We start from the raw sequence: 26,007 nt of genomic DNA on the forward strand, positions 1-26,007 counted from the left end.
TCACAGCAGCCTCTGGGTATATTTTTTCGTTGTTGTTGTTGTTGCATTTCATATATTATCCAGTTTCACATTCTCATAGGATCAGCAATTATAGAGCAACTTATTCTCAAATCTTTTAATACAAGAGAGACAGCCATGGTCAGATAATACTTAAAGCACTTCAATACCAAGCAATAAGATGCAAAAACAAAAATTGCACAATTTCTTGTTTACTATGCCTCACTGAATCATTGGTACAGAAGACAACCCTTCTTTTTCAAGCTTTTAACTAAACATTAACTTATCTTACACGATTACAATTTCTCTTTAATAATAACAATAATTAATTGCACACAAACACACAAGAAATTCTTTATGATGCATAAATATTTCCTTATTACACATGGTACAAAAATACTCATACTTTTTTTTTTGTTCGGTATTCCCATAAGGATGGCTGATTATTTGGCAAGACTGGATCCTCTCCAATCAGAAGAATTTGGGGAAAAAAAAGAGGTTAGATATTTTACAGCTATTCTATATATAGAAGTCTGAAGAAGGAAAAAATATAATAACCCTGACTTTAAAATGAGCAGAATGGATGAGAACAAAAACCCAGTGCATCATACTTAAAGAAAAAAAAAAGGAAAAAGAAAAAAAAAAAAGGCATTTTTCAAATTTTTCTGGTCATCCTGAGGAGGGGAGGGTGGAGGTGGGAGAAGGGGTGAGACAAGGACAGTTAGTATTTCTCAAAGCCAAGTCTTCACCGAAGCAAGAGGAAAACCTTGACGGATCAATCTGTTGGGCCAAGACCTGTTGCTAACGGTTACACAAACGCTAGAACAAACAAACTTACATCACACAGACACAAGTTAAGTGTTTTAATTCATGCCAGAAAACATGCAAAACCCATATTGCCTTTCGATTCCTTCAGTCGAGCTGCCCCCAGGGCAGGGCGAGCCCGGGGAAGCCCAGGACTTAGCCCCTAGCTGGGTTTCAGTGCAGCCCGATGGCCAAGCTCAGTCAGGGAGGATGCCCTGGGGATGGCTCGAGGGAGGGATGGATGGAGAGAGGGATGCAGGCAGCGCACAGCCCACGGCTGGGGCACGATGGCTTCACAGTCCAGAGAAAGGGGTACTGGCAGCCCTGGGGACAGCGTGGTGGGGCCAGGTGCATTGTCTGCTGGCCACATACCAAATCCAGAGGGGTCAGAGCAATCATCCCTGGCACGTCCCTCTGCGGAGAGACAGGGAGGAGGAACACAAGCCAAGAAGAGACACTGTGGGAGAGGAGCATGGTCAGCAGGGCCAGCTGTGTCCTGAGTGTCTCCCACAGCCCCGTCCTCAGCCCAGGGTTTGGGGGAGTCTCCCTGCTCCCATCACCTGTCCAAGAAACCTAACCACATCCTTGGATAGGTGTGTGGGGCTGAGCCCAAGCTCCCATCCCTTCCTCCCCCCAAGAGTCCAAGGAGCCCAAGGAAGAGCAAGACAAAGACCTGACTCCGAGAGTAATTAATTACTTACTAAGGAACTAACAAAACTGACGAGACTTCCATCCTTGCTGGGTAGCTTCAGAGGGAGGATACCAGCGCATCTGGAAAAGAAAGCCACGGCAGAGGTCCATGATCCAGGATTACCTCAGACAGAGTACAAACCTTTAGCTCCTTCAAGCCATGTGCAAGGTCTATGGAGCAAAGATGTCTTCCAGCATGGTAAAGGAGGCTCCAGGGTGACCTCCAAATACTACTTGAATAGCTCCATTGTCAACCAGGCAAAGGAGGCCATCTCAAGACCACACATGAAAACCAGACAGACAATCTCTACAGGACATGTAGGGAGGAAGATGTGGTTCATCCACTACAGCAGATGCCCATGGAGTTTTCCAAGTCCCAACCCTGCTACCAGAAGTGACTCCAGGCAAACCACACCACAGGAAGGACTTGGCAGAGCTGAAAAGCAGCAAGACTGGGAGGCTTCCCTGGCAGGTGCTTGCTGCCACATCTATTCCTCAGACCTGTACCTTACCAAGGAAAGGGCTGGATGGGCACCTAATAAGCAAACAAGGGACAGTAACTGAACAGACACTTTCCAGCCCCTTAAGAGACACAGTAAGCTGGCAACGTCCAGCCCCCACAGCCTCGGACACCAAGATGATCCCATTTGGTCAGCAAGGCCAGTGTGTCTGGTTGGGCTGCATCAGCAGCTCTGTGCCCGAGAGCAGCAGGAGACAAGCCCATGCCACTTGACAGAGCACAGGTCCAGCAGCTGGAGCAGCAACTGGAACTTGGTCCTGCTGCTGGAGTACAGCAGCCACCCCTTGCTCCTCCCTCCCCAGTGCCAGGAGAGAAGCACAGCCTCAGCACATTCAGGGCTCTGGAAACCAGAACAATGACGGACTTGGCTCTAAGACTGGGAGAAAAGTGGCAGAAACCCCCCTGGAGCCCACGTGGGCCATTCCCCTTGTCCCATTCATCCTGGTGCAGCTGGTCCCCTCACCCAAACAAGCCTAGCTAGATGCTCCTCTCCCAAGGATGTGCAGAGACATGCAGCAAAAGGCTACAACCTCAGCACTGCTGCCTGCGCTGGCCAAGTTCTCCTCCCACAGGCACGAGGGCTGCAATGCCAGGATCTGCACGAGTCACACAAGCTCTGTCCTCACAGGAGCCTGTTATCAGCTCAGAACAAGGCCAGTTTGGACAAGACTTGGAACAACCTGGTCTAGTGCAAGATGTCCCTGCACATGGCATGGGGGTGGAACGAGATTGGTTTAAGGCCCCTTCCAACTTAAACCATTCCAGAGTTCCATAATCTGCCGGACTCTTTCCAGACACCTTCACAAGGCAAGTGGGTGCCACTAAATCAGCTCTCAGCTGGCCCCACACTTCACTTCATGGCACAGCATCCCAGTCAGTCCAGCTGTGGGAATCTAGGGCAGAGACATTACCAAGACCCTCCTCTCCAGTGAGGGGCCCCATCTAGTGCCAGGACTAAAGTGCCACACAGAGTGTGTCTTCACTTCTCCTTTAGCCTGGGAGAAGGACCTCTGCTGCCCAGTCAGGGCCACCACACTGTGCACAGGCATCACCCAGGAAGGCTTGGAATGGGCAGCAGCACCACTGACAACTTACAGGGCCATCACAGCAGCTGCCAGAGCAAGGACAGGGGTTTCTTGCTCCCCTCAACCACTGTCACCAGAAGGTGCTTGCTCAGCAAAGCCACATCTCCTCTGCAGCAGTTCTCCCTGGCCAGTGTCTCCCACTCCACACCCCTCCCCTTGACAGCTGGAAGCAGTTTCCTTCTGCCCAGCAGCAGCAGGGAACTCCCTTCACAAGGCTGTAAATGCTTAACCATGAGAGCCACCTCCACCCCACACAGGCTCAGCCAAGCAGCACAGCCAGGCCATACATGAGCCAGTACAGACCAGCCTGGTGGCCCTCCATCCTGTCCTCAGAGCCATCTTCTGGCCCACCTGCAGAGCTTCAGTACCTCCACTTTCAACAGAAGTCCTGGTTTTCTCTTAAAACATGCACTGTTGCTCTGGTGCTAATAAACCATGACTGCAATGGACTACCCCTCCCTCCCTTCCTCCTGCAGGTCTACGATGCTCACATACCAAACCCACCCAGCCTGACCCACTGTGGCCCTGCAGACCACTAGCCCAGCCCTGTATTCAGAGGGGTTCAGCCTAGAGCCCCACAGGAGCTGCTACAGATGTGACAACCCTGGGTACAATCCAAGGCTCTGAGATGTTGGCAGAGTGAGGGAATGATCTGCCAGGTCTTTCAGCCTACAGAAAGATTAAGGGCTTGGTGGGATGTGGCAGGAACTCAGTAGGAATGATGTTCCCAAAGCCAGCAGAAGGCACTGGAAGCAGTGGATTGGAGGCAGCAGACAGCCAAAAGGACACTCTCTAGGCACCTGCCAAGACACTTTTCTCTTCACATCCCTCAAAATACTACATCCGTCAAGGAGGAAGCTAAGACCTCATGGAGCTGTTCAGCACTGGGTGAGGAAAGCAGAGCAAGAGAGAAGCTTCTACTGGAAGAGGCACAGCTGTTTCTGGAGAGGCATTAGCTCACAGCTGGAAAGGAATCTGGTCACACCACCAAAACACCTCCTGCCTTGGGATGAGGCAGCCACTGCTGGCCAACTGCAGCAGCTTCATGCTGCTGCCTTCAACATCTGTCCCAGGAAACAGCTGGAGAGGAAAAATGTGTGCCTCTGCCTGTCACCTCCCAGAGGCCAGGAACCTCTCCCTTTCCGCAGCACACCACTAGCAGTTGCCTAAAAATCACAATGATATTATAAATGAGGCAGAGAAACAGCCCATCAGAGCTTCACTCTCCTTGTCAAAATCTCCTTTGTCTCTCCCATTTGCCTTCAGAATTTAAGTATCCAATTGTCCACCATCCTCATTGAGAGCAAGTCCTTCAGAAGGAAAGAGGGGAAGCAAGAACCAATTACACAGGTCCCTCCTCAGACCACCTTTGGCTTGGAGGACCTGCTTTCCCTCTCTAGCTACCTCTAGGTCTGCAGCCAGCCCCAGCAACTCCCAGAGATCTGATTTATCTCTACAGCTGGAATGGTCCCCAGGGACCAGAATGGCTCTCCGTGCAGGCAGGGACAAAGCACTCCTTGTGCTCCTAGGAGCTGGTAGGATCCAACTAACACATTCAAGAGCTGCATCTTGCTGCCACGCTGCTGAAGTGCAAGCAGCATCTTCACTGGTGCTGCTGAGATCCTCAGATCCTCAGCTTGGCAAGCCAGGAGCACCTTGCAGGCAGCACCTCAGGTCACTGGGTGTCAGCCCTGGGCAGTCCCCGCTGGCGGCTGGCGAGAGCTGCTCTTCTCCATCTGGAAATACAGCCCACGGGAATGTGACCCAGGCAGGCAAGGACAGGCATCACAGGCACCACCTCACCCACTGGTGTGTGCTGGGGACACACTGCTGCCCCAGCAGCAGGCACTGCACCCAGGCCACCTGCTCAGGAGCCCCTCAGGGGGCTGGTGCAGGGAGCACGATGAGTTGTGGGACCAGAGCAGCTCAGCCCACCACCAGGAAAACCAGATGCAGTGGGATCGAGCACATGCATCTCCCCAGGCAGCTCTGGTGAGGGAGAGCTGGAAGATCAGCACATCATCCCACACCAGAGCATGTGGGACAAGATAGGCACTGATTCATCCTCTTGCTTAGGAACAGTTTAACAAGCATGCATCCATCCATCAGTCCAATGCCTTGTACCCCTACGGCTCAGGGAGACACACCCTTCTCTTTCTGCAGCAAACAAGCATTTGCCCTTCTACAGCAAGTTGTGTTGCTTTCTTTTGGATTGAGCCAGCCAGGGAGAGCAACTGTTGGCCACCAAATCTCTTCTGATGTCCCTTTCACTCACCACTTAGTGAGGACAGCTGCTTGGGAGCTTCCTCTGCTTGGATGCTCAGAGCACCTCCAGCCTGCTTTTCCCTGGCTAGGAGGGAACTGCTGCCTTGGGGCTGCTTGGCCAGCTGCATCACCAACTAAGCCACTGGAGTTTAGAAAGTTACCACAACCATGAACATCTTGAACAAGAGGCTTCACATCTCTGGGAAGCATGGAGCTTGCCCAGAGAGAAATAAGCCTGGGAAGTCCCCACACAACAGCATCAACAGGCAACAAGTTATCAGGGACAGAAAAGTCATCACTGTCTCCAGTCTAGGGCAGGTCTATACACTTAGCCACAAGGGAAAGGGGGTTTGGACCTCTGCTTTCAGCAATGGGATTAGCTTCAACCCAGAGCTAGGAAGACCCAAGGTTCTTCCACGCTCTTGCACAACCACATAGCCATGATCCAGGACTGCTCCCTCCACCCACCACTCACTGGGACAGGTCCCAGAGCCAGAGACCCACCTCTGCTATCTCCTCAAGGTATCCAGTGGATGCTTCAAGGGAACCTTGGGCAGCCCACTCCCAAAAAGACTGTCATCTCTATGCCCTCAGGCCTTGACCTGGCTGACTGCCTTGGAAACACCTACCAGGATCTCCAGGACTCCAGGTACCCAACACATCAGCTGTGTCCCCAGCAACACCATGAGGCCATGTTATTATGAGCCAAACCAGCATCCAGCCCCTGCTTCCCATGGCAGGTCCTGCTGAGAGCAGAGTCCTGCCCTCATGGGTGCTGCCATAGCTGGAAGCATCTCTGCAAAAGAGCTCTAGAAGCATGGATAGCCCTGGCATCCCCTGCTGCCCACTCATAGCCTGGTTTAGAGGTACCCCAAAACCAGTGGTTCCACCTCAGAGACACAATGCAGCCCAACTCCATCCTACCAACAATGGATGGACCTATCTACCAGGACCAAGCAGAACAAGACAAGCTGTATCATTATCTCTATGCCTGCATCAAGCTCTTCCCATCTTCCCAGGAGGCTAGCTCTGCACATCCTTGCACCTCACAGTTTTCTAAGGGGAAAGGCAGATCTGGGCCCTCATGTTTGGTGTCTTCTTATCATCACTTCCATTGAGAGAGGGAAAAGTCTGCTCAGAACCACTGCAGGGAGAACTGATGGAGCTCATTTCCTTCAGTCAAACATCAACCATCCCCCCACCAACCAATCCCAAGCCCTTCCCTCTTTCCAAGCTCCCAGTCTCCTACACCACATCCCTCTCTCCCAAGGCTGCTGATTCCCTCCATTACAGCTCACACAACCTGCGTCCTGCCTGTGATTTCAGGTTGAAAGAGAGAAGCCGAGCTCCAGGTAGGAACTGGCTCTGTTGCCATTACTAGAGAGGAAAGAGGTGAGATTAGACCCATGATGAAGGGCAGGGTCTGTCCCGGTATGCGATTCTGGAACAAAGTGACCGGCAAGTGCTGTTGTCTAAGGTGCCCACTAAAATTTAGTTGTGTGCTATCACTACCACGTCACTCACCTCCCCCACCATGTGCCAGGAGTGAGGTCAAGGTGTATTTCTGGTTGCCCTCAAAGGGTCAAGACTGGGGAGAAACCAGGTTTCTTTCAGGCCAAGTGGCAGGGTGGTCTCTGCTCCAGCTCAACCCGGCTGCTCCCCTCCCACCGGCAGGGCCTGGCCGAGCCTGAGTCAGCTGGGAGTAGCTGATGTAAGATGGTGCCATGCTGTGTGCGCCATGTCATGTGCTGCAAAGTTGGAGATGTGGGTTAGAAAGAAGGCCTGGCATCTCATTCCCCAGGCTCTGGTGGGTGGGTAGCGTGAGGCCCATGCACTCGGTTGCCAAGGAGATACGGGCTACAGAGATGGGCAGAAGCTTGCAAATCCCACAGTGCACCTTGGAGGAGAGATGGTTACCTTACCAGTCTTTCCAGATGTGGCTGCCATCATGTTTAACACTTCTAGGAATGGAGCTGTAGAACAGCCACTCCACTAGCTGCAATAAGGCATCACTAGGGCGTCCCATCTCCAGGGACAGCTCTGAGCTTCGGGGCTAGCCTGCGCTGGCATCATGGCTGGAGTTCACTAGGGACATCAAAGGAGGGATTTGAGAGAGTGTGGGAAGGAGGGAAGGCAGACGGGACAATCTTTAAGTCACCAGAGTCCCCAGTGGGGCAGAGTCAGGCTACAGGCACAGCTACAGCAGCCTGGTGCCTGCCCAGAGCATCACTAAGGCATGGATATGCCAGGAGCAGCAGCCATTGGCTGGGAGTGGCTTACCGAGGGCTCCCGAGGCCAGGCCAGCCTCTCACCACCTCCTGCCCCTCCATACCTCCTGCCAGCCCTCTGAGCAGCTCTTTAGGAGGCCAGGCCAGGCCACCTCCTCTTCCCCCTTGCTGAACTCAGCACTGCAAGAGGATGAGCCCTTCAGGTTTAAACCTCTTGTGACAAGATCTTGGTTTAGTTATATACTCCCAGCTTTTGGCTGCCTCAAGACCGATCACTGTGGAGCTGCTGCAGCTCTGGCCATCCCCATGGATGCTCTCCAGCCAACACCAGTCCACCAGGAGGAAGAACTGTGACTGTTCTAAGGAATAACGCATATGCCCACCACATGAGTGAGCCAGCCCCTCCCAGTGAGGGCAGAGGGCTCAGCACACGGGGACAGAGGGCACAGCTTTCAGCCCAGCTTGTGAGCAAAAGTCATCTCCCTGTTGTGCTCCACCCTCAGCTCTGCAAGGGACAGAGCTCCAGCCCAGAGCTGCCTGCACGAGTAATGTTTAACCCCACTAAATTTTATTGGTAACATATCCTGTGCCAGGACATGCCCCTGTGGGGTCAGCACTGGCTCAGCACAGCCAGGAGCAGCTGGGACTGCCTGGCAGCCTCTTTGGAAAAGAGCTGGGTCCAGCCACAGCCTGGAGGGGCTGCACTGGCTCCTTAAGGCTTAGAGGCCCATCATCACCCATGGACCCCATTGGGAAGGGAGCTCTACCTACACAGGGAGCTCCTCAGAGTCTTATGGCGAGGCCAGACAACTTCTTTGGAAACCAATAGCTCACCAGCTGGAGGGCAGGAACTAAGACCCCAGAGGGAAAAGATGTAGCTGGAGGCCTCCTTAATACCCTCCGTTCTACAAGAGCAGGTTTACTCCTCCACTTTGCACCATAAAGTTTTGGTGTCTAACCCTCACACTCAGGGTACCCTAATATAGTCACCAGTGACTATCCTGGAAGAAACTGCAGTAGAAGTATCAACTAACTCAGGCCAGAGGGGTTGACTTTTCCTGGTCCTCCCTTTCAGGGACAATTCAACCTCGACGACCACCCTACACATACAAGGGGCAGGAAGACACCTCTCTCCTGGGCCACTGAGGAGCAAAGCACAGCCCTGTAGTTGTAGGCACCACCATCAACTTTTGGAAAACACCAGCAAGCACAGCCTTCCCCGTGAAGAACCAGCCTGGTTCTGGAGATCCTTGGAAGAACATTCCAGTGCTCTTCCTGGTCCTGTCCTGAACCCCAATGTACTTCTCCCTACTCCCCAAGGAACTTCAGCCCAACAACAGCTCACCTGTAGAAGGGCAGAAGCAGGAGAGGTCTGCAGGTGTGAGAGGGGCAGGACAGAGGACGGGAGGTGGCATCCACTCCACAGGGCATTTGGGAAGCAAGTTTGGCTTGAAGCTGGGCAGTTACCATCACAAAGCTTGCAGGAAGCAACAGGATGCCCAAGGGCCAACATAACTCACTGCCAGCCAGGATGGCAAGGTGAAAGGACACAGCTCCTCTTCCTCTCCATTTAAGCAGGGAAGAGTAGGAGTCAACACCCTGCCTGGCAGGGCAGAGAGCAGAGGTTAAGCCCCAATGCTCAGTCCCACTGCCCCAGTCTCCCATGGCACCACGATGGGAGCAGACACAGAAGCAGGCAGAGCACAGCTGGCTGGTGACACTGAGCAGGGCTGGGACAGGGATTCCAGCTTCTCCTGGAACAAGTGCTTCAAACCAAGCATCTTAACTTGGAATTAGGACACTGCTACTCTGTTTTGACTTTCCCTTTGCATGTTCATGGCTTCAAGGTTTATATGGTCTCTACACATTAAAGCATCCATGTCAGACCAGTACAGGCATCCCTACATCCTCAGCTGTCAGCAAGCAAACCTTGGGACACCAGGCAACTGATTGCACCACCATCTGCACTTCCAGGGGCTCATGCATGGAATGACTCTCCTCACTAGCCTGTACCGAGGGTGGCTAGCACCCTCTCCCACAACAGTTCCTCACTCTGGCAAGGCTCTAGTCACTCATCTCCTGCAGGACACACTCCTCCAGCTTTGGAAGTGTTTGAGTCATTAGGCCCATGGGGTTCCAGCTGAGCCCCTCAATTTAGCATGGAGCTAAGCCCATTGCTTTTGCTGTGACTTGGGATGACACTTCATAGCTATGTTACTTGCTGGCAGGAAGTATTTCCTCCCAGTAGTCCCTCAGTGTAGCTCTCGGGCCATGGGGAACAACCAGAAATCATGCTCTGACTTCCGCCCACCCGCCTGCCCCTTGCAGGAAAGCAGGCTGGACCTGCTTTCAGGGTCAGAAATCATCACCCAGCTGTGCTTGCTCTTGGCTACACAGACCCCTCTCTTGGGCTGGCTCGGGGCTGGGCACCCCTGCCCTGCAGCAAAGAGCAGGCTCTGCCTAGAAGCCAAGGTGCAGAGGCCAGGGTCAAACCGGCCAAGCAGAGACTGCTGGAATGAGAGCACCGTGGCAGGGAGACAGGAGGGCCCAGCCCAGGCACGGGAGGTGGGGAGCGACTCACCTGAGCGTGAAGAGCAGCGGCTGCAGCAGCAGCCGCCGGGTATGTGAAGGCGGCATGGGGGATGGCAGGGGTCAGCTCCGTGGTGTACAGCGGGTAGGGAGCCCACGCTTCTGGCGACGCCGGGATGAGAGCCGCTCCAGTCAGGTCATCTAGACACGAGAAGGACACAAGGGGACAGTGTCCCAGTAGTTGGCCCCAACAGCCTGCTTTGGGCACAGGCTCTGGATACCCCACCCCATGCTAAAGCTTTGCACTGCCATCTTGATGAGGTGTAAAATCTGTGTGCACAGCTGCTCCTCTGGCCTCCCACCCTTGCCAGGAGAAACCAGGAATGTGCTGCATTACAGCCCCACGTGGCCTTTGGACAGACTGGTCCACACAGGCTGCAGAGGGCTGGTGCCACAGGATGCAGGCCAAGGGGCTCAGAGTCACATTACAGGTCACCCCATAAGCCTCAGCAGGGCGATTCAGTCCACCAGGCTACATAGAGGGTGATGGTACAGGACTCATCCTTTATGTTTCACAATCAGGGATGCTTTAAAAGATTTATAGTATCACTTGAGCTACCAAACCCAACTTTCCAAGTCTCAACAGTTCTATGTTGGCCAGATGCCTGTTATTCTCCTGTGGCTCCAACATCCTGCTGACCTCCCTACCCCAGGGCAGATTTCAGGCAGAGCAGAGGTGGGTCTGGGTTCTTTCCACTGTGGTAGCATTCACAGAGTTGGGCATCTCTCAGGTTGGAGCCATGACGTCCAAGCCCCTCCCAGCATACTCACAGGGGTCCCGTGCAATGAAATGCGCACCCAAGGCAGGGTGGATGTTGGTGGGGTTCGGTGTGGCCATCAGCTTGCTCTTGGCCATCTTTGTGTTGGCTTTAGCGAATTCTAACCGCAAGGTCTGCGGGTTCTCAGGGTCGAAGCGGATGCCCTGTCACAGGAGAGAGCACAGGAGTTTCTCAGAGGTGAAGCTCCAGTCCAAGCACTGGCTGCAATTATTCATGGAGCAAAGCCCAACTGAGGAACCAAGGCCACCACACTGGAGTCATATGCCCAGATTTCTGTCATCTCACTGCAATACTCAAGTTCCTACGTGCTTTTATTTTTATGTTTAGCTGGCCCAGGACCATTGTTTCTAACACGAGGGATACTGTTCTGCCCCTTATGTGCGGTTCACCAACCACTATAGCAGGGATGCCTGCCAACACAGGTCAGGAAAGGACTGTCTGCTGAAGCTGGGATATTGGAATAATCCCCACAGGGAATGGGAGGTTATTATAACTTCCCCTGTGTGGGAGCTCCCATCTGTGGTGCCACTACACCTTCAGCCAGCCTCAGCAGAGGCACTAGCAGGTGTCACAAAGTGCAAGGCAAATTCTACAGCACAGTAGAACCACGTCTTGCTAACCAGATCCCACCAACACTCCTGCAGGATGGGGTTCATTTTGCGTGTCCTTTCCATGTTGACCATCCTCAAGATATTTTCTTGAGTCACACCACGTCCCCACACCCTCAGAGCTGCCTTCCAGTGGTCAAAGACTACATAGAGACAGCTTGCATCCATTTGCCCAGGCTGATGTCAGCCTTGAGCAGGCCTCCTGCTTCCCTCATGGGATGCTGCAGGACCATTTCACTTTCATAGTCTGGGCACAGCTGGTAGGCCCTGCCCTTTCTCTGCCCTCAGCTCTGGGTCCAGCAAGGCATGTGGCCCCCAGCACCCCCCACACTTTGGGTACTCACATTCAAGGCATTCTTCGCTGCTTCGGCACCAGCCCGGCTGTCAAAGGTCACAAAACCCACTGGCTAAAAGAAAAAACATAACACCACCACTGACTTCAGTTTGGAAGACTCTTCCAGCTCCTCAGGCTGCCTTGCAGCAGAAGAAACCATCCTAAGTTGCACAGGGGCTTAAAGCAGAGCCCGGGTCATTGGCTCAAGATTCCTGCTCTGCATCTGCTCCCACTACAAATGCTGTGGCATTCTTTCATCTTACATCACTCACCCTGACAAGCACCCAGCAAAGGTACCCCTGCCTTGATCACCATGGGAGTGGGGATGGCAGCACAAAGCTTGAGGCTGAAGCCTCAAGTCTTACCCAGGGCAGCAAGGGAACACGTGGAGACATTCAGAACATGCTGGTTCAGTAGAACCCTGCTATGTAGCTGGTGCTGACCCAGACAGGGCTTTAGACAATGAAATGGGATTTTTCCCCTCTCTTCCCTCCTGGCATGTTCAGTTTGCTAGCAAAGGCCAAAAATACACAGGCTGGAAGGAGGTACCTGCTTTGAAGTCAGCTTGATCAGTGACCCCTCATAACCCTGCAGGAGAGAAGAAAGCAAGTCAGTATCAGGCTCCTGAGAAGGCCATGTTACAACCAAGACACAGTATAACAGCTTCAGGAGTTCTTGTGGCACCAAGCCCTCCATAGGGCAGAGGCCGCAGTGGAAACAGGGACAATAACACTTTTCCACCAGCAGAGAAGACTGGGGGCAGAGCAGGGATTTTAGCTGTTCCATCCTGGCCCTTTGGGAAAGAATCCCATTTTCTAGCTCTTCATCCAGCTACAAAGATGAGCACCCTGCCCTGGGGCTAGTGCCTAGAAAAAGCAGAGCACCCTCCGTGTGCTAGATGAGTGCAGACAAGGGAACCCCACTACCCCAGAGACAGCCTAGGTGGTTATTAGAGAAGGATGGAGAGTTTGGGGGATGAGAACACATCCTCAAGGAAGGGCTGGTCCAGTTGAGCAGCAGGGCTGACCAAGCAGGTTTCATCAAGCAGGGAGACAGCACGATTCCAATGGCAGGCTCCAACTGGAGGTTCCCAGTTGAGCACAAGTCATGGGATCTCATGCTGGCTTCAGATTCCCATGTCATCCCTGACAGACTTTTACTGCCAGGTCGTCCACAAAACAGCATATTTTTCTCTCCAAAAACCAAATTTGAAGATCTTCTTACCTTGAATGGTCGGAAGAGAAGGTAGAGCTCTCTGGGTTTGATATCCACTGGAAGGCCACTGACAAACAGCGTCCGTACCTAGGGGAGAGGCCAACCAGCTGTACTGAAAGGAGATGTTTAATGCCAAAGCAGGAGCATGAGCACAGCTCAGAAGATTAAGTGCAGTAAGAACAGGACACCTTGCATCAAAGGTCCACTAACCCTTCCCTGCATTAGGGGAGTGCTGTCCACGATAAAACACACCTAGCCCTTTGATCCTCACCTCTAAGGATTGAGGTCTTTACAAAAATTGAGTCCCTGGCATCATGGCCTGGGTTGATCAAGGCATGGGCACCACAGCCTGACAGGACCTTGATGGCTAAATTGGAAAAGACCACACACTGCCACAAGAACTAAGTCTGACACATCTCAAAGGTCCAGAAGGGACCAGTACAAACCCCAGTTCTCTCCAGATCTTTCTACAGATCACATACTAGATCTCCTCTGCTCAACCTACCCTGGCACTTTAATTCCATCACCAATTTTAATACAACCCTCAATTTTGAGAAACACTTTACTGTCCCACTCACAGCTTTTGACTTCTGCAACAGCCCCAGAACATCACTGCAGAAAGATTTTTGGGTCTATGCCAGCTCCTTCCCCAGCACACCTCAGACCCTTCAGAAGCTGCTCCCAAATCTACTCTCAGAGCAGTTATTCTGTTGTGCCCAGCCAAGAGCAGCTGTGCTGAGCCTGTAGGCATCTGCTCTACCCAGGCTGTTCAAGTCATGGGTGAAGTCCAAACACGTCCATGTCAAAGCAAAAAATGCAGTGCCAGGGAGGATTCAATAGATAATCCATTAAAATTATAGATAATAGTTCACTTGAATTACCAGGAAGAAGAAAGTGCTGAGGGCTCAGGGCCTGGGAGAACTCTGCTCAGCAGTCAGACTCACCATGAGCACTTTCTCCCTGCACACTGGCTGGCAGAATACTTCCATAGGAAGCAGCATGATGAAGCTGCAGAAACTTCTTGTAAATCAGCACAGAGCTGGAAAGGGAAGTTATGCACAATCGAGGTCATGAAGACACTTGTCATTATTAACAAGGTGCAGGAGCCCCAAGCCAGAACTCATCTCCTAGCCTGCTTCCAGCACAGAGTGACCCCATTAAATTTGCAGGGCAGAAGGGCTCTGCTTCCACATTTTTTGTTTTGCTCAGCCATCTCCCCTTCTCCAGACAGAGTGGGCTATATCCAAAACCACTTTTACCATCAAATTAAGCATCATATGCTTGTCCTGCTTCTGGGCTGGAGACAGACCTGGAAACACAGAAGCCCCTACCTCTGTCATTCTTTGGGGGGCAGCCAGATAGAGAATCAACCACACAGCGAAGTTTCTCTTCCAGACGAAAATTCACCTCCTTGAGCTCCTGTGCCCAGGACAGTCCTGGCAAGGCAGACAAATGCCCTTCCCAGAGTAAAGCCCCCAGGACGAACAGTGATTGTGAAAGACTTGGGGTGCACCTGCTCTCTTGTTGTCCTGGGGTACAATGCAAAAATGTGTATTCTATCACCATCTGTTAAAATGTGAGAGGGGTGGTGATCCTTATCTCTGTGGGAGATATCCTCTGCTGATAGGACATCTGATAAGATCAGAGGGATGATCATTGTTATATCTTTTCACAACCCATCCTTCCTCCAGAAGATATATTCTGTTAATGGGCCATTAAGTCCTATTGTGTGACTGATAAGATTACATCATCCCATTGGGAGATGCCCCAGCCAGGGGCAGGAGCCAAGCCTTTCCTACCTAGATAAAAAACTGGGGTTTGGGACCCGAGGGCAGACCTTTCCACTGGATCCCAGAGGAAAGTCGGACCATTTCCACATCATCGCTGGATCTTCGGAGGAAAACTGCACCTTCTCCAAGAGCACTGCTTCAACAGAACCACATCTGTCATCCAGGAGGACTGCAGCCACCATTTATAGGGACTGCTACCAACACCCTGACTGACAGCGTGTCAGGTTGTATTTCTGACTTTGTCGGTGTTTTTTTTCTTTTATATTATTGCACGTATTTTATTTTTTTCTCTTTTCTCCTATTAAATTGTATTACTGACTTGGAGTCCCACACTGGTTTTACTTTCAAACCAACACACTTGTGCATGCTGAGACTAAGGGCTGCCACTGTCCCCCACTAGACTAGTGCAAGGAGCCCTTCTCCAGCCCAGCACATCTCAGGAGCAGAACCAGAGCCTTCCCATCCCCTGACCCTTCAACATGGATAGCTCTACCATACACTCTTGCTTTGCCTTGCCTTGGGAAGCAGGATGCCACGTTTAGCACTCCAGGAATACTTTCCAAGCCCAGGCTTGGTCTGACAGGCTCCCCAACCATCTCCACCATAAAGCATATAAAGCTTTAAGGCACCACTCCAAGGCCACCCCATGCCTGGACAGAGGGGACAATGCCACTGTTTCTTGGCTTGCTGGCTGCCTCAAAGACCTCAGCACTTGCACTTCAGCATGAGCTCCGCAGAGCGCCCACAGCACACTCCCAGAAGACCCATGCAGGAGAGGACTGCAGAGTGTAGTGGCACACACATGCCTCAGCCACGTGAAAGCAGTGTCCCTTTTCAATATTTCAGGATCCAAGTGTGCTTAGCCCCCAGAATGGAATTTTCTTCTGAGTAGATAGAAATGCACATCCCTGTTGGGTCTGTAAATGGCTCCGTGATGCATCACTTGGTAAGGCCTTACGACAGGCGTGACAGGATGGAAGATGCGTGGTGGCTCAGGGAAGGGAAGCCAGAGCTGGAGCCCTCACATCAGCCTGAACACCTGCTGAGCAAGGTAGGTGCCCAGGAAAGCTCTTTGTCAGAGGTAACAGGCTCCCAGTGCCAGCCCCAGAAGTTGCTGCTAATGACAGGAGCAAGGAATCTTCTCTCACTGGACAGAAGTTTCCCTTGGCCTCCAAGTCCTGTTTGTCACCATCCACAGCATTGAAAAGGAACCCAAAAGCCAAGCTACAGCACCCATCAAGGGCTACCATTGCTGCAAAGCCCAGGCAATTCCAAATGCCACCAGCCAACCTCTCCAAAGAGGATCTCAAGACAAACTAAGGAAGTCTCTGCTCAGAAGAGCTTGTTAGAAGTGACAAGACCAGGGCAATTGGTTTTACAAGATCTCTGTAATTCAACACATCCATTAGTGATCTAGAGAAGGGTAAGGAAAGAGGAAGACCAAGTTATTTAGTGAAGGGAGGTTGAGGCTGATGAGAGACCGGAGCAATATTTTCAAGGGACAGAATGAGCTAAGCCAGAGGGAGCTCACTTCCATCACCAGGCATAAAGCAAAGGACATTTAGGTTACCCCACAGGAGAAAAGCAAGAGACAGTTCACCAGTCTGAGCCTCTTGTGCACTGTGGGCAACCTGGTCCAGCCTCTTCCTCTGCTCCCAAAGAGAGGAAACTCGAGATGAGGGCAACAGGGTCTAGACAAGCATCTTCCAGTGGATCAACCAAACTGGGACTCTCCAGTCAGCTGAGGTCCTGCAGGCTTTGAGAGCCCAGAAGAACCAAGCAGGGCTAACAAATACAGGCATCCAGCCCTTACACTCAACATGCCATGACAGAATAATTTCTGCTAAAATATGCCCTACTTCAAGCTCCTGCCACCAAACCCCAAATCCTGTCTCCCCACAGTGCATCTGGAAAAGTCACAGGACAAAAACCACCAAACCAAAACAAACAAAAACATCCCTCCAAATCAAAACATCCTATCAAAAATATCCCTCCAGGGCCAGATCAGGAACTGCCTGGGCCAAACTACACGTCCAGACATCCAGAAGGAGCAGATCTCCAGGAATATCATATTCTTCTGCTCATTCTTAGGCTCTGCTGCCAGCTGCTCAAAGGGATGACAGGTGAGAGCAGTCACATCTCACCCAGGACCGATCTGAACTGGACACATGGGGCAAAGCAGGGCAGAAAACAGCTCTCACCTAGGATAACCCAATAGAGTCACACTGCTGTAAAGCCCAGAAAACATTCTCCCTTCTCCATCCCTGCCCCTCTGGGGATGTCCCCAGTCCAAACACCTGATAGAGATAGAAAAGAACCATGGAAAACAAGATTCATGCCAGGAGGGACAAGACCATGCAGGGCATCTCTTAGAGAGGGAGGATTCTTGCACAGCTTCCCATGCAGGGGGAGGGAGGGAAGGACCTGGACAAACCATTTAGTTCTCACTGTCAGTTCTTACACAGCTGCATCTCCCCAAAGAAACACACACCTTGGGCCAGCACACCCAGGAGCTTCACACCAAGGCTGCAAGAGAGCCAAGCAGCAGCACCTGCCTTTTGCTACCACAGCCCCAGTGCTGCCAGGAGACCAGCACAGCTCCCACAGCTCCTGGCCACAGCCTCTTTGGAGTAAGAGCTCTCAAAAGGGAGTTCTAAGCTGCTCTGCAGCCCAAAAAGGGTCGAGTTCTGTCAGGAGTGTCTGATGCAAGGGCACTCCCTGAGGCTGTAGTGATTGGGGGTTTTTTGTTAGAAGACTGCTCTGAATCCCCCTCCTGGAGCCAGCAAAACCAACCCTCCACTTTGGAGAGATCAGTGCTTTAACTACATCACCCACAGTACAGCTTGAGCCACTCCAGTCCCCCAAAACTGGCTTGGTCCTGGACCCATACTTCCAGCACCTGCAGGCACATAAGCCTTTAACAGCAGTGGTTCAGAGACACCTGAGGACAGGTACAGCAGGAAAGTGAGCTAATACCTCCCAAACATTGTGCTGTTGGACATTCCCCCTCTCCATGAAGCCATTCCAGTCACATGTCAGTTCTTCCTAGAAATGAGCCATTTCCCACTAGTTCACACCAGTATGTCCACTGAGCCTTCTTCCTATGCCACCAGCCCCATGCCATCCTGTTGAAGACAGGGACAAGCTCTGCCACAGCATCCTAAAGATACTCTCCACTCCTGGCAGCCACTCGGTGGTGCCAGGAGCTCAGGGACATCTTTTCCCTTTGCGGAGCATCTCAGCGGGGTGCCTCCCTGGCTTCTGGGGTCACCAGCGAGGCCAGAAGGGGACACATAGCCCCGATCCCGGCCACTACGATGCAGCCTGGGCCACTTGACGCGAGACCGCTGGAATGCGGTGATGCTGCGGCTGCCCCCGGAGCCGGGACTTATAAGGCACGGGAGCGGAATGGGGCGGCGAGCTTGCACAACAGGGCTGTGGGGAGGGGAACACACAGAGTCCAGCGGCGGGGCTGAAAAATAGGACAGGATCTTCCTCTCGGCGTCTCACACGGACCGTGGGGCTGCAGAGTCCTGCCATTGCAACCCAGGGCTGCTTTGGTCCACACCACAAAGTCCCAGGAACCACAAGGGAGGAGAAAACTGGGAGAGAGGGATGTGTGGTCTGTACGAGGGACAGCTCGCAGACCACACCACGGGACGAGAATCCCGAAAGAAGGGGCCTGCAACTGGCTACTTCACTGCGCCGTGCCTCAGTTTCCCCTCCACCAATCAGAAGAGGTGGCAAGAGCCGGGGTCTGCTGCCCTTCCAGCTCTCCGGTCTCCTCAGGCAGGATCGCACTGAGCCCCGGTAAAGGATCAGGCAAGGAGCTGCTCCAACCAGGAAGCTCCAGGCAGGCACAAAGCTTCCCACCCACAGGAAAGATGTTCACTCATCCCCAGAGGGGAAAGAGGGTCTTGAACTCCCCCAGCACTTGAAGCAAGGCAGGCTTCAGGCACTTCCCTCTGAAAACAGCCTTTTGCACAAAAGGCACCTGAGGACCAACATGGCCCAGAGGGAAGAAGGCTGACCACAAGCCAGCCCAAGTGCACCAGCATTTTGCTCCCAAGGCTTCGGTGTTCCACACTGCTCACAGCTGGAGCAGCCCCTCCCCAGCACTGCTCTTCCCTCACATCAGGCAGGGGATGTCAGTGGGGCTCAGCCACCCCTGTGGTCAGAGGAGGAAGACACTCCAACAAGCGGGAAGCAGGGAGAGGCACCAGCCCTACTCCGAGAGAACAGGAAGCATTTGGGAGCTGATAAGTCCAGGCACAACAGGACAGCACCCAAGAATAGACCTTGACCCTGGCAGAGGAAGCACTGCTGGTGTGGCTGTGCCATGGATGCTTACTCCCGCTATCAAGTCCCATGACTTGTGTCCCTGCAGCATCTCACAAAAAGGACAATCCCTGGATGGGTTTTGGGGGCTCAAAGCCGATGGAAACATTTGGAAAGGTCAGCCCCACAATTCCCAAGAGATTACTGTCCAATAGAGCAGCTCCCCAGCACAGAGAGGTGCTGGCTGAGCACCTTCAGGTTGCCTTCATCACCTTTCACCTTACCAAGAGGTCCGCTAAGCCAGAGAGGACAGGCACGAATGCCACAGCCAATGTGCTGAAGGACACTCACATCTATGCTGGCCCTACCCAGCCACCACACTAAGCCCTAGTCTCCAGATACCCTCACCTGCCACTCTCTGGTTTGGGGACCTGCAGACACCTGTCACTTTCGGCTGGAGCTATGGACTTTACCTGCTATGGACCAGCTTTTTCTGCCCACACCTAAGCACCTGTTCTCCTGGCAGGAGACTGTGGTGAAAGGAGTTCCTACCAGGGACTGGCAGGAGACACGAGTCTGGAAGCAAGACCCTCACAAGAAATGTTCTCACCTCAGATCTTTCAGTGATTACATCTGTACCTGCTTCACCCCACCACACAATGATTCCTGGGCACTTTGCAGTCCCGTGCCTCCCAGGACACACCCAGACACAAAGGAATCTCTCCTCAAGTCAACCCAATTTGGGGCAGCACACCAATGGCCACGTCCCAGCCCCATGCAGCATGTCTGGTACCTTCACAGTCCAACAAACAAGTACTCCATAAAATGCAGCTCGCAGCAGCCCTTCACTGTGGACAGCAGTTATTGGAGTGTAACCCCCAACACAGAGAGACCTTTGGGGACACTGGGAGGATGACGACCACCCGCAGGACTAAGTCAACACTCCATCAGTGCAGCTCTTAGCACGACAAGGCCACTAGACAGCAGGGAAGAGCTGTGCTACCAAAATATGGACCAGAAGTGCCAACCCAAACCCACAATATTCCCTCTGACTGCTCTCTCCCAATCCATGTTTCATACTGCACTTCAGGCCATTGCTGCAGATGATGCAGGGCAGTTACACATTGAGGGAGACATAGGCCTCCTGTCCTTGGAAGTAGATGGGAAGGACATACATCCCCAGCCCAACAGCTTCTGACCCATGGCCACATACCAAGACTGCCCCCAGAGCAGTGCAAGAACCTGTCACCACCTGCAGCACAGGAAGGAAGGCACCATCCCAGACTGGGAGGTCAAACATTTCCAGAGCTTCTCCTGTGCTGTGCAGCAGGGCTGGAGAACCTCCACAAGGGTAAGACCACCCACTGGGCCCTCAGTTTCCAGCCACCCCAGCACATCATGACCCTATGGGGCAATGGCCAGAGCATCCTTGCCAAGCCTGTAGCACCCACTTCTGCCATGCCAAGGGCAGTGTCACCTGGTGCCACTACTCCCTCCTCATCAGATGTGCTGGGCTGGCTCAGATCACACCTCAGTATGGGCCAGGTTCAGCAGCTCCAGTGCCAAAGCTGTCCCCCACCGCTCTGCCCCTCATCAGGTCCCTTCACAGGGCCAGGCACACAGCAGAACTTGGTTTTCACTATCCCACATAGTGCAGGAAGATGCTGAGTATTTTAGAGAGGTCTAACCATCTCACTTTTACAATCTTGCCACAGTGATACTTCAAGCTGAAGCCTTTATTTCAGGCAGAGCTCCAGAATAGGCAGCAGCACTGCTCTGTGGTCCAAGCAGCAGTCTCCATGATTTGCCATGGCCAGGACCAGCAAACTCCAAGGATCCACAAACTCCATAGCCTTCCACATTAATTCCAGCAAGAGTGACTCTTGAATTCCCACAGTGCCAGACCCTCAAGCAGAGCTCTGAGGAAAAACAACAAAACCTGAACTACTCTCCGCTACCTCCCAGACATCTCAAAGGGCATCCTTCCTACTTTGGTGAGGGCAAAGCAGAGACATAGCAAGGGAACCATTGAGTTTGGCCCTTCCTAACTTCCACGGGCACCACCAAAAATCCATTAATTCTGAGGCTAAGGAAGGAAAGTCCTTCTCAGCAGCTCCTCAGATTAACCAAGGAGAAAGACTAATTTCTGAAGCTAGTTATCATTTAATAGCCCAGATGGCAGGAGAAAAAAGTTACCCCATCACAGGGACTAACTGAATTGGGATGTCTACACTCAGACTCATGTCTAAGAAACTTAGATTTGAAAGAGTGAGAAAGGAGAAGGAAGCTTCTTCAGAGGGTATTCACAAGCACCAGGACACAAGGAGATAATGGGGAGATTCCCACATCCATCCTCCTGTCAGAGCAACTCAGTGCCCAACTCAAGACCAAGAGGATGTCTGGGAATACATCAGTTCCCAGAACCCCTGTGTTCATGGTGACTCCACGGTGTCTGCTTAGCCAACAATCTGTCACTGACAGAAAGCTGCATCTAACACTTCGGGGACTTTTGGGATGCATGAAAACAGCTCTGAGGCACCATCCTGCTTCAGCCAGGCCAAGTGCAAGAGGATTAGCAAGTGGTGACTTTAACTATTACAGCTTCACGTTCCTCATAGTGAAGAGCAGCATCAGAGGAGAGATTTGACTCCAGAACTTACACTAACCTTATTTGTTTTCAGCTGGAGAGCTGGAATCCACACATGCACAAGGTATCTAGGTCCACTCAAGCAGAGATTACAGAAGTCAAGAGATGCCTGGCACCAGTCCATGAAGTGCTACAGACATCCAGCACACAACACAACCCATTCACCAGCAGAATTCCCAGGCAATTCTGGCAACCCTGGAGTGCAGCAGCTAAGGAAAAAGGGACGTAAGACTTGCTACTGAGAAGGCTGTTTGGAAGCCAAGAGCCTTCTGCCTCTCCAACACAGTTTTCTAACCCACAGCCTTCCATGGACCAACAGGGAAGATCACAGAATTACAGAACGATTTAGTTTAAACGGGATCTTAAAGACCATCTTGTTCTACTCCCTGCCATGGGCAGGGACACTTTCCACTATCCCAGGTTGCTCCAAGCCCCATCCAACCTGGCCTTGAACACTTCCAGAGATGGGGCAACCAGGGCTTCTCTATGCAACCTGTGCCAGGGCTTCACCCTACCACATGGAAGTATTTCTCCCTAAGATGATCCTCTCTGGCAGAGCTGAGCCAGGACCTCACCTGGGCTCTCCCAGCACAACTTCACATTTAACACTTTGCACCTTCAGCAGTCCAGGATCCCCAGGCTCTACCTCAAGAGCAGCAGCCATCACCCATGGAGCTGCAAACACGCCCTTCAGACCAGCCAAGAGGACGCACAGGATAACCACAGACTTCAACTGCCAGTTTAGCGGCACTTATGCAGCCAGCTCCAGATTTCTCATACTACTGGTAGACCTACAACTTCCTAGTGACTTCCCAGGAGAGCAAGAACTAACTTCTAGAGTAGAACCAACATGTCTGCATCAGAAACTCCAGAGAACAGGGTGAACATACAGGGTTTTATTGCTTTGCAGCCATGGACACAACACAGTGTCCACGGGAAGCATGAGAGCTCCTCCAGCTGCTGGAAAAAGCTCTGCCTGCCATAGGGGTGGGAGTGCAGCACCTAGGCAGCTGCCTGTCTCACACTACCCTTTGGGACTTGCAGGAGAGATGCAGCCACGCAGATTGGCGGCTGCCTGGAAAATTAAACAGAAGATAGCAGCAAGTGGGGAGGGATCGCGTTTGGGGAGGTGTCTGGTGAGGAACAGCAGGGACTGACATTAGGCCCTGTTTGTTTAACATTCCCGTTAACGACCTCGAGAGGAGTGAGAGGCATTCCTGTCCTCCGCATGTCACCAGCCAGGAAGCGGCTGCGAGATCCAGGGGCTCGAAGATAAGATAAAGGGAAAGACTGAATTTGGGAGCATCGCCCCGCTGTATCTGGGGCACACGGCACCCTTCTGTGAACGCTTGGGGAGGCAGTGGGGGCGCTTGGGAGCACGGTGGGGGGGTGGAGGAGTGTCCGCAGCACCAGGATCCGGCAGTGTTATCCATGCAGTGTGGGAAAATATTCCAGCACAACCTCCTGCATATGTTGGGACTGAAGGATTTCACTTTGCACTGAATTTATTTATCACTCTGTATCAAAGGGAGCTTCTGGGAAAGAATTTGAGCCCCCAGACCATGATGGGATCCTGAACACAGGATCACTCCTTATACCTCTGTTAGCCTCTGCAGTGAGAAGCAGCTCCCGGTCATCCAGGAGGTACTGGAAAAACAAGCATTCAGAGTAGGCTCAGGGTAGCCACCATGGAGCCCAAACTATGCTCACCACCCACAGCATTATTTCTGTTGGATTCTGGTGAAGAAAACTTTCCAACAGCAATCCTACCAGGGACTGGGACATTAACTCCCCGCCAGTCCCAGCCTAACCAAGGCAGCGGGTCTTTTGCTGCAGCCCTGGGTGCAGGATGGCAGACACACCCAGCGAGGCCACAGACCATCCAACAGGGTGGACAGACCGTGCCCCTCACCACATACTCCTGGAGGCTGCACAGTGGAGAGCAGGACCCCTTCGGTCCAATCCCTGCCCACTCTCCAGGGATGCTATCTTTAACTCAGTTTTCCAGCCATCAAGCTCCACTCCTGGGAGGACCAGCCTCTCCAGAGGGTGAGGATTTCCAGGCTCCTGAAATGCTTTATCACCCACTTTGCCAAATAACCACCCAGCAGTGGGAAACAGACCAGCTCCGGCCCCCAGCACCAGGAGCTCACCCGACCATCACCTGTGAGGCACCAGCCCAGCCGGAGCAACGCCACTGGGATGGGACGCACCAAAAGGCATCAACCTCGGGGAACTTTGCAGGCCAGTGAATAATTGGATCAAGGAGCCACACTGAGTCTTCTGTACGCACAGGCACAGCCTGTAAAATCTCCCAGGTACCAAACCTCCCTCCACCGCGAGCAGCACAGGGCCCCAGGTGCTCTGGCCCACCCACACCAGTACCACCCAGTGACACTGGGACATCCCACCAGCAGCATCCACATCTCACTGCATCATCACATCACTTATGCCTTGCTCCACTCTGCGGACAGAATCACTACAGCCACCACCTGCCAATCCATTCCACCCCATTACTCGGGTCACCCTCGCCAGGGCTGAAGCCCAGGGGACACGATAGCCCTAAGTCAGCTGGCGCGCAGGGCCCGCGCAGCTCTGGTGGGTGGTGGAGCAAGCCAGGCGCCATGTTGCGGCGGCGCGAATGCACGGAGGACAGCAAGGGGAGGGGACTGAGCACCTCCCCAGTCCTGAGGGCCAGGCGCAGAGGACTGCAGCAAAACGTTTCCAAGACCAGGCATTTTCCAGAGCCCTCTCCAAGATGGAGGGCAGCTAGTAACTCGCTATTCCAATATCTGCTCCAGGGGTGCAGTGATGACATCAGCCAATGGCTCCAACAGCCAAAGTGCAAACGTGGAGGGCTGCAAGCTCTGGCATGTGGCTATACACAATCAACCCTTACTAGCTTTTCCAGCCCTGAATCCAGCAGCATCCAGGCTCTGGCTTGCAGTGGTATCTGGGAGAAGGGGCTGCCGGCAGGTCAGCTCACAGTCCTCCAGCCCCAGCCAGGCTGCCAGCACACACGGAGCAAGGCAGGGGCTCCTCCACTATTGTCCAAGCGTCTCCCTTGCAGCCCACACGGGCAGAACGGTACTAGATCCAGGAGACCTCCAGCTACAGGGACTTGGGAACAGGACACCATGCCCACGGGCACCGGCTGCGCTGGATGGAGCGAGGACCTGCCAGCCCTCTGCCCCCACAGGGCTAGAGGGACACTGGGCTGCCCGACCCCAGCCCCTCCTCGGGAAGGCCCGGGGACTCCAGCACCAGCTCCTCAACACCTCCGTACTCTGGCTCCCACAGCAGCCCCGGCATCCGGGCTCCGGTTCCCCGACGACCTGGGGTCCAGCCCTGACAGGACCTCTATTCCCCAAGACGCGCTGCGCTCCTTCTGTTTCCTCGACGTTCCGCTGCCGTCTCCGCGGTCTCCGATACCGCTCTGCTCCATCTCTAATACCCCAGCCCCTGTTCCCCGACGACACTGCGCTCCGCCCGTCGTCCCCCGATACCCTGGCGCTCCATCGCGACCCAGCCCCAGCCCGGTCCCCGACCTCCAGCCACTCCAATGTCCCAGTGCCGGCGCCGCTCCCAGTTCCCCGTCGCCCCATCTCCCATCCCCATGCCAGCGCCCACCTCCTCCTCGACGGTGCCGCCGCTGTTGGTGTGCTCGGTGTCCTTGTTGAGGTTGCTCATGGTGGGGTGCCGGAGGGGGGGTGCGTGCCGGCTGCTCCGGAGCTCCGCTGGGCCGAGCCGGGGTGCCGGTGTGGTGCTGGTGTGCGGGGGCGATGTGGGGCGGGGCGGTACGGCGCTGCCTTCCCGGCTCACATAAGGCGTCCCGGGACGGCGCCGATGTTAAGGGCCGGGCCAGGCCGGGCGGAGCGGGGCTGAGTAGAGCGCAACGAGCCGCAGCTGCGGGGCTGACGCGCCCCAGCCCCAGCCACCGCTCCCGGTGCCGCCACCGCTCACCGAGCAGCGGGGCCGGGACCCGCCCGCCTGCCCCGCCCGGGGCCGCCCCCGGCCGCCGCCGCCGCCAATCCAGGCCCAGCCCGGCCCCCCGGGACCGAGGGGAAATTTTTTTGTTGTTGTTGGGCTCGAGTTATTTTAATTATTTTTTTCCCTCCTTTCCACAAAAAACTTTGTCAACTTTGATGAACTTTCGGGTTTCGACTTTCTTAAAGGGC

The 26,007-nt window shown here is 53.5% G+C and overlaps 1 protein-coding gene across 4 annotated transcripts; it reads right to left on the reverse strand.

The window, feature by feature from the left end:
• Positions 1-25,805, reverse strand: RBPMS2 (RNA binding protein, mRNA processing factor 2). 4 transcript variants are annotated; one of them, XR_015806447.1, is made up of 9 exons: positions 25,460-25,804; positions 13,124-13,201; positions 12,449-12,487; positions 11,910-11,972; positions 10,950-11,100; positions 10,171-10,319; positions 7,284-7,446; positions 1,503-1,572; positions 1-1,258 (listed from the first exon to the last, which is right to left on the reverse strand). XR_015806447.1 is itself a non-coding variant. In XM_088172288.1 (8 exons), the coding sequence occupies exons 1-7, from the start codon at positions 25,517-25,519 to the stop codon at positions 1,510-1,512; spliced, it is 576 nt and encodes a 191-aa protein (XP_088028414.1). In that variant the 5' UTR covers positions 25,520-25,805; the 3' UTR covers positions 1-1,258; positions 1,503-1,509. The 4 variants fall into 4 exon arrangements, 3 of the variants coding, with proteins under 3 accessions (XP_088028414.1, XP_014745483.1, XP_014745482.1); XM_088172288.1 differs by lacking the exon at positions 7,284-7,446 and having other exon boundaries at positions 10,977-11,100; positions 25,460-25,805; XM_014889997.2 differs by lacking the exon at positions 7,284-7,446 and having other exon boundaries at positions 1-1,215.
• Positions 25,806-26,007: the final 202 nt, after the last annotated feature.

The sequence above is a fragment of the Sturnus vulgaris genome, chromosome 13 (genome assembly GCF_052056855.1).
Source record: "Sturnus vulgaris isolate bStuVul1 chromosome 13, bStuVul1.hap1, whole genome shotgun sequence".
In the NCBI taxonomy this organism is placed as follows: Eukaryota; Metazoa; Chordata; class Aves; order Passeriformes; family Sturnidae; genus Sturnus; species Sturnus vulgaris.

Coding starts and splice junctions, on each gene's coding strand:
- RBPMS2 (XM_014889997.2), bottom strand. CDS start 25,519: ATGAGCAACCTCAACAAGGACACCGAGCACACCAACAGCGGCGGCACC. Junction 11,101..11,909: donor CAGCGAAGAATGCCTTGAAT/GTGAGTACCCAA, acceptor CTCCTGTGACAG/GGCATCCGCTTCGACCCTGA. Junction 1,573..10,170: donor CCGCTGCTCTTCACGCTCAG/GTGAGTCGCTCC, acceptor TTTCTTTTCCAG/ATGCGCTGGTATCCTCCCTC.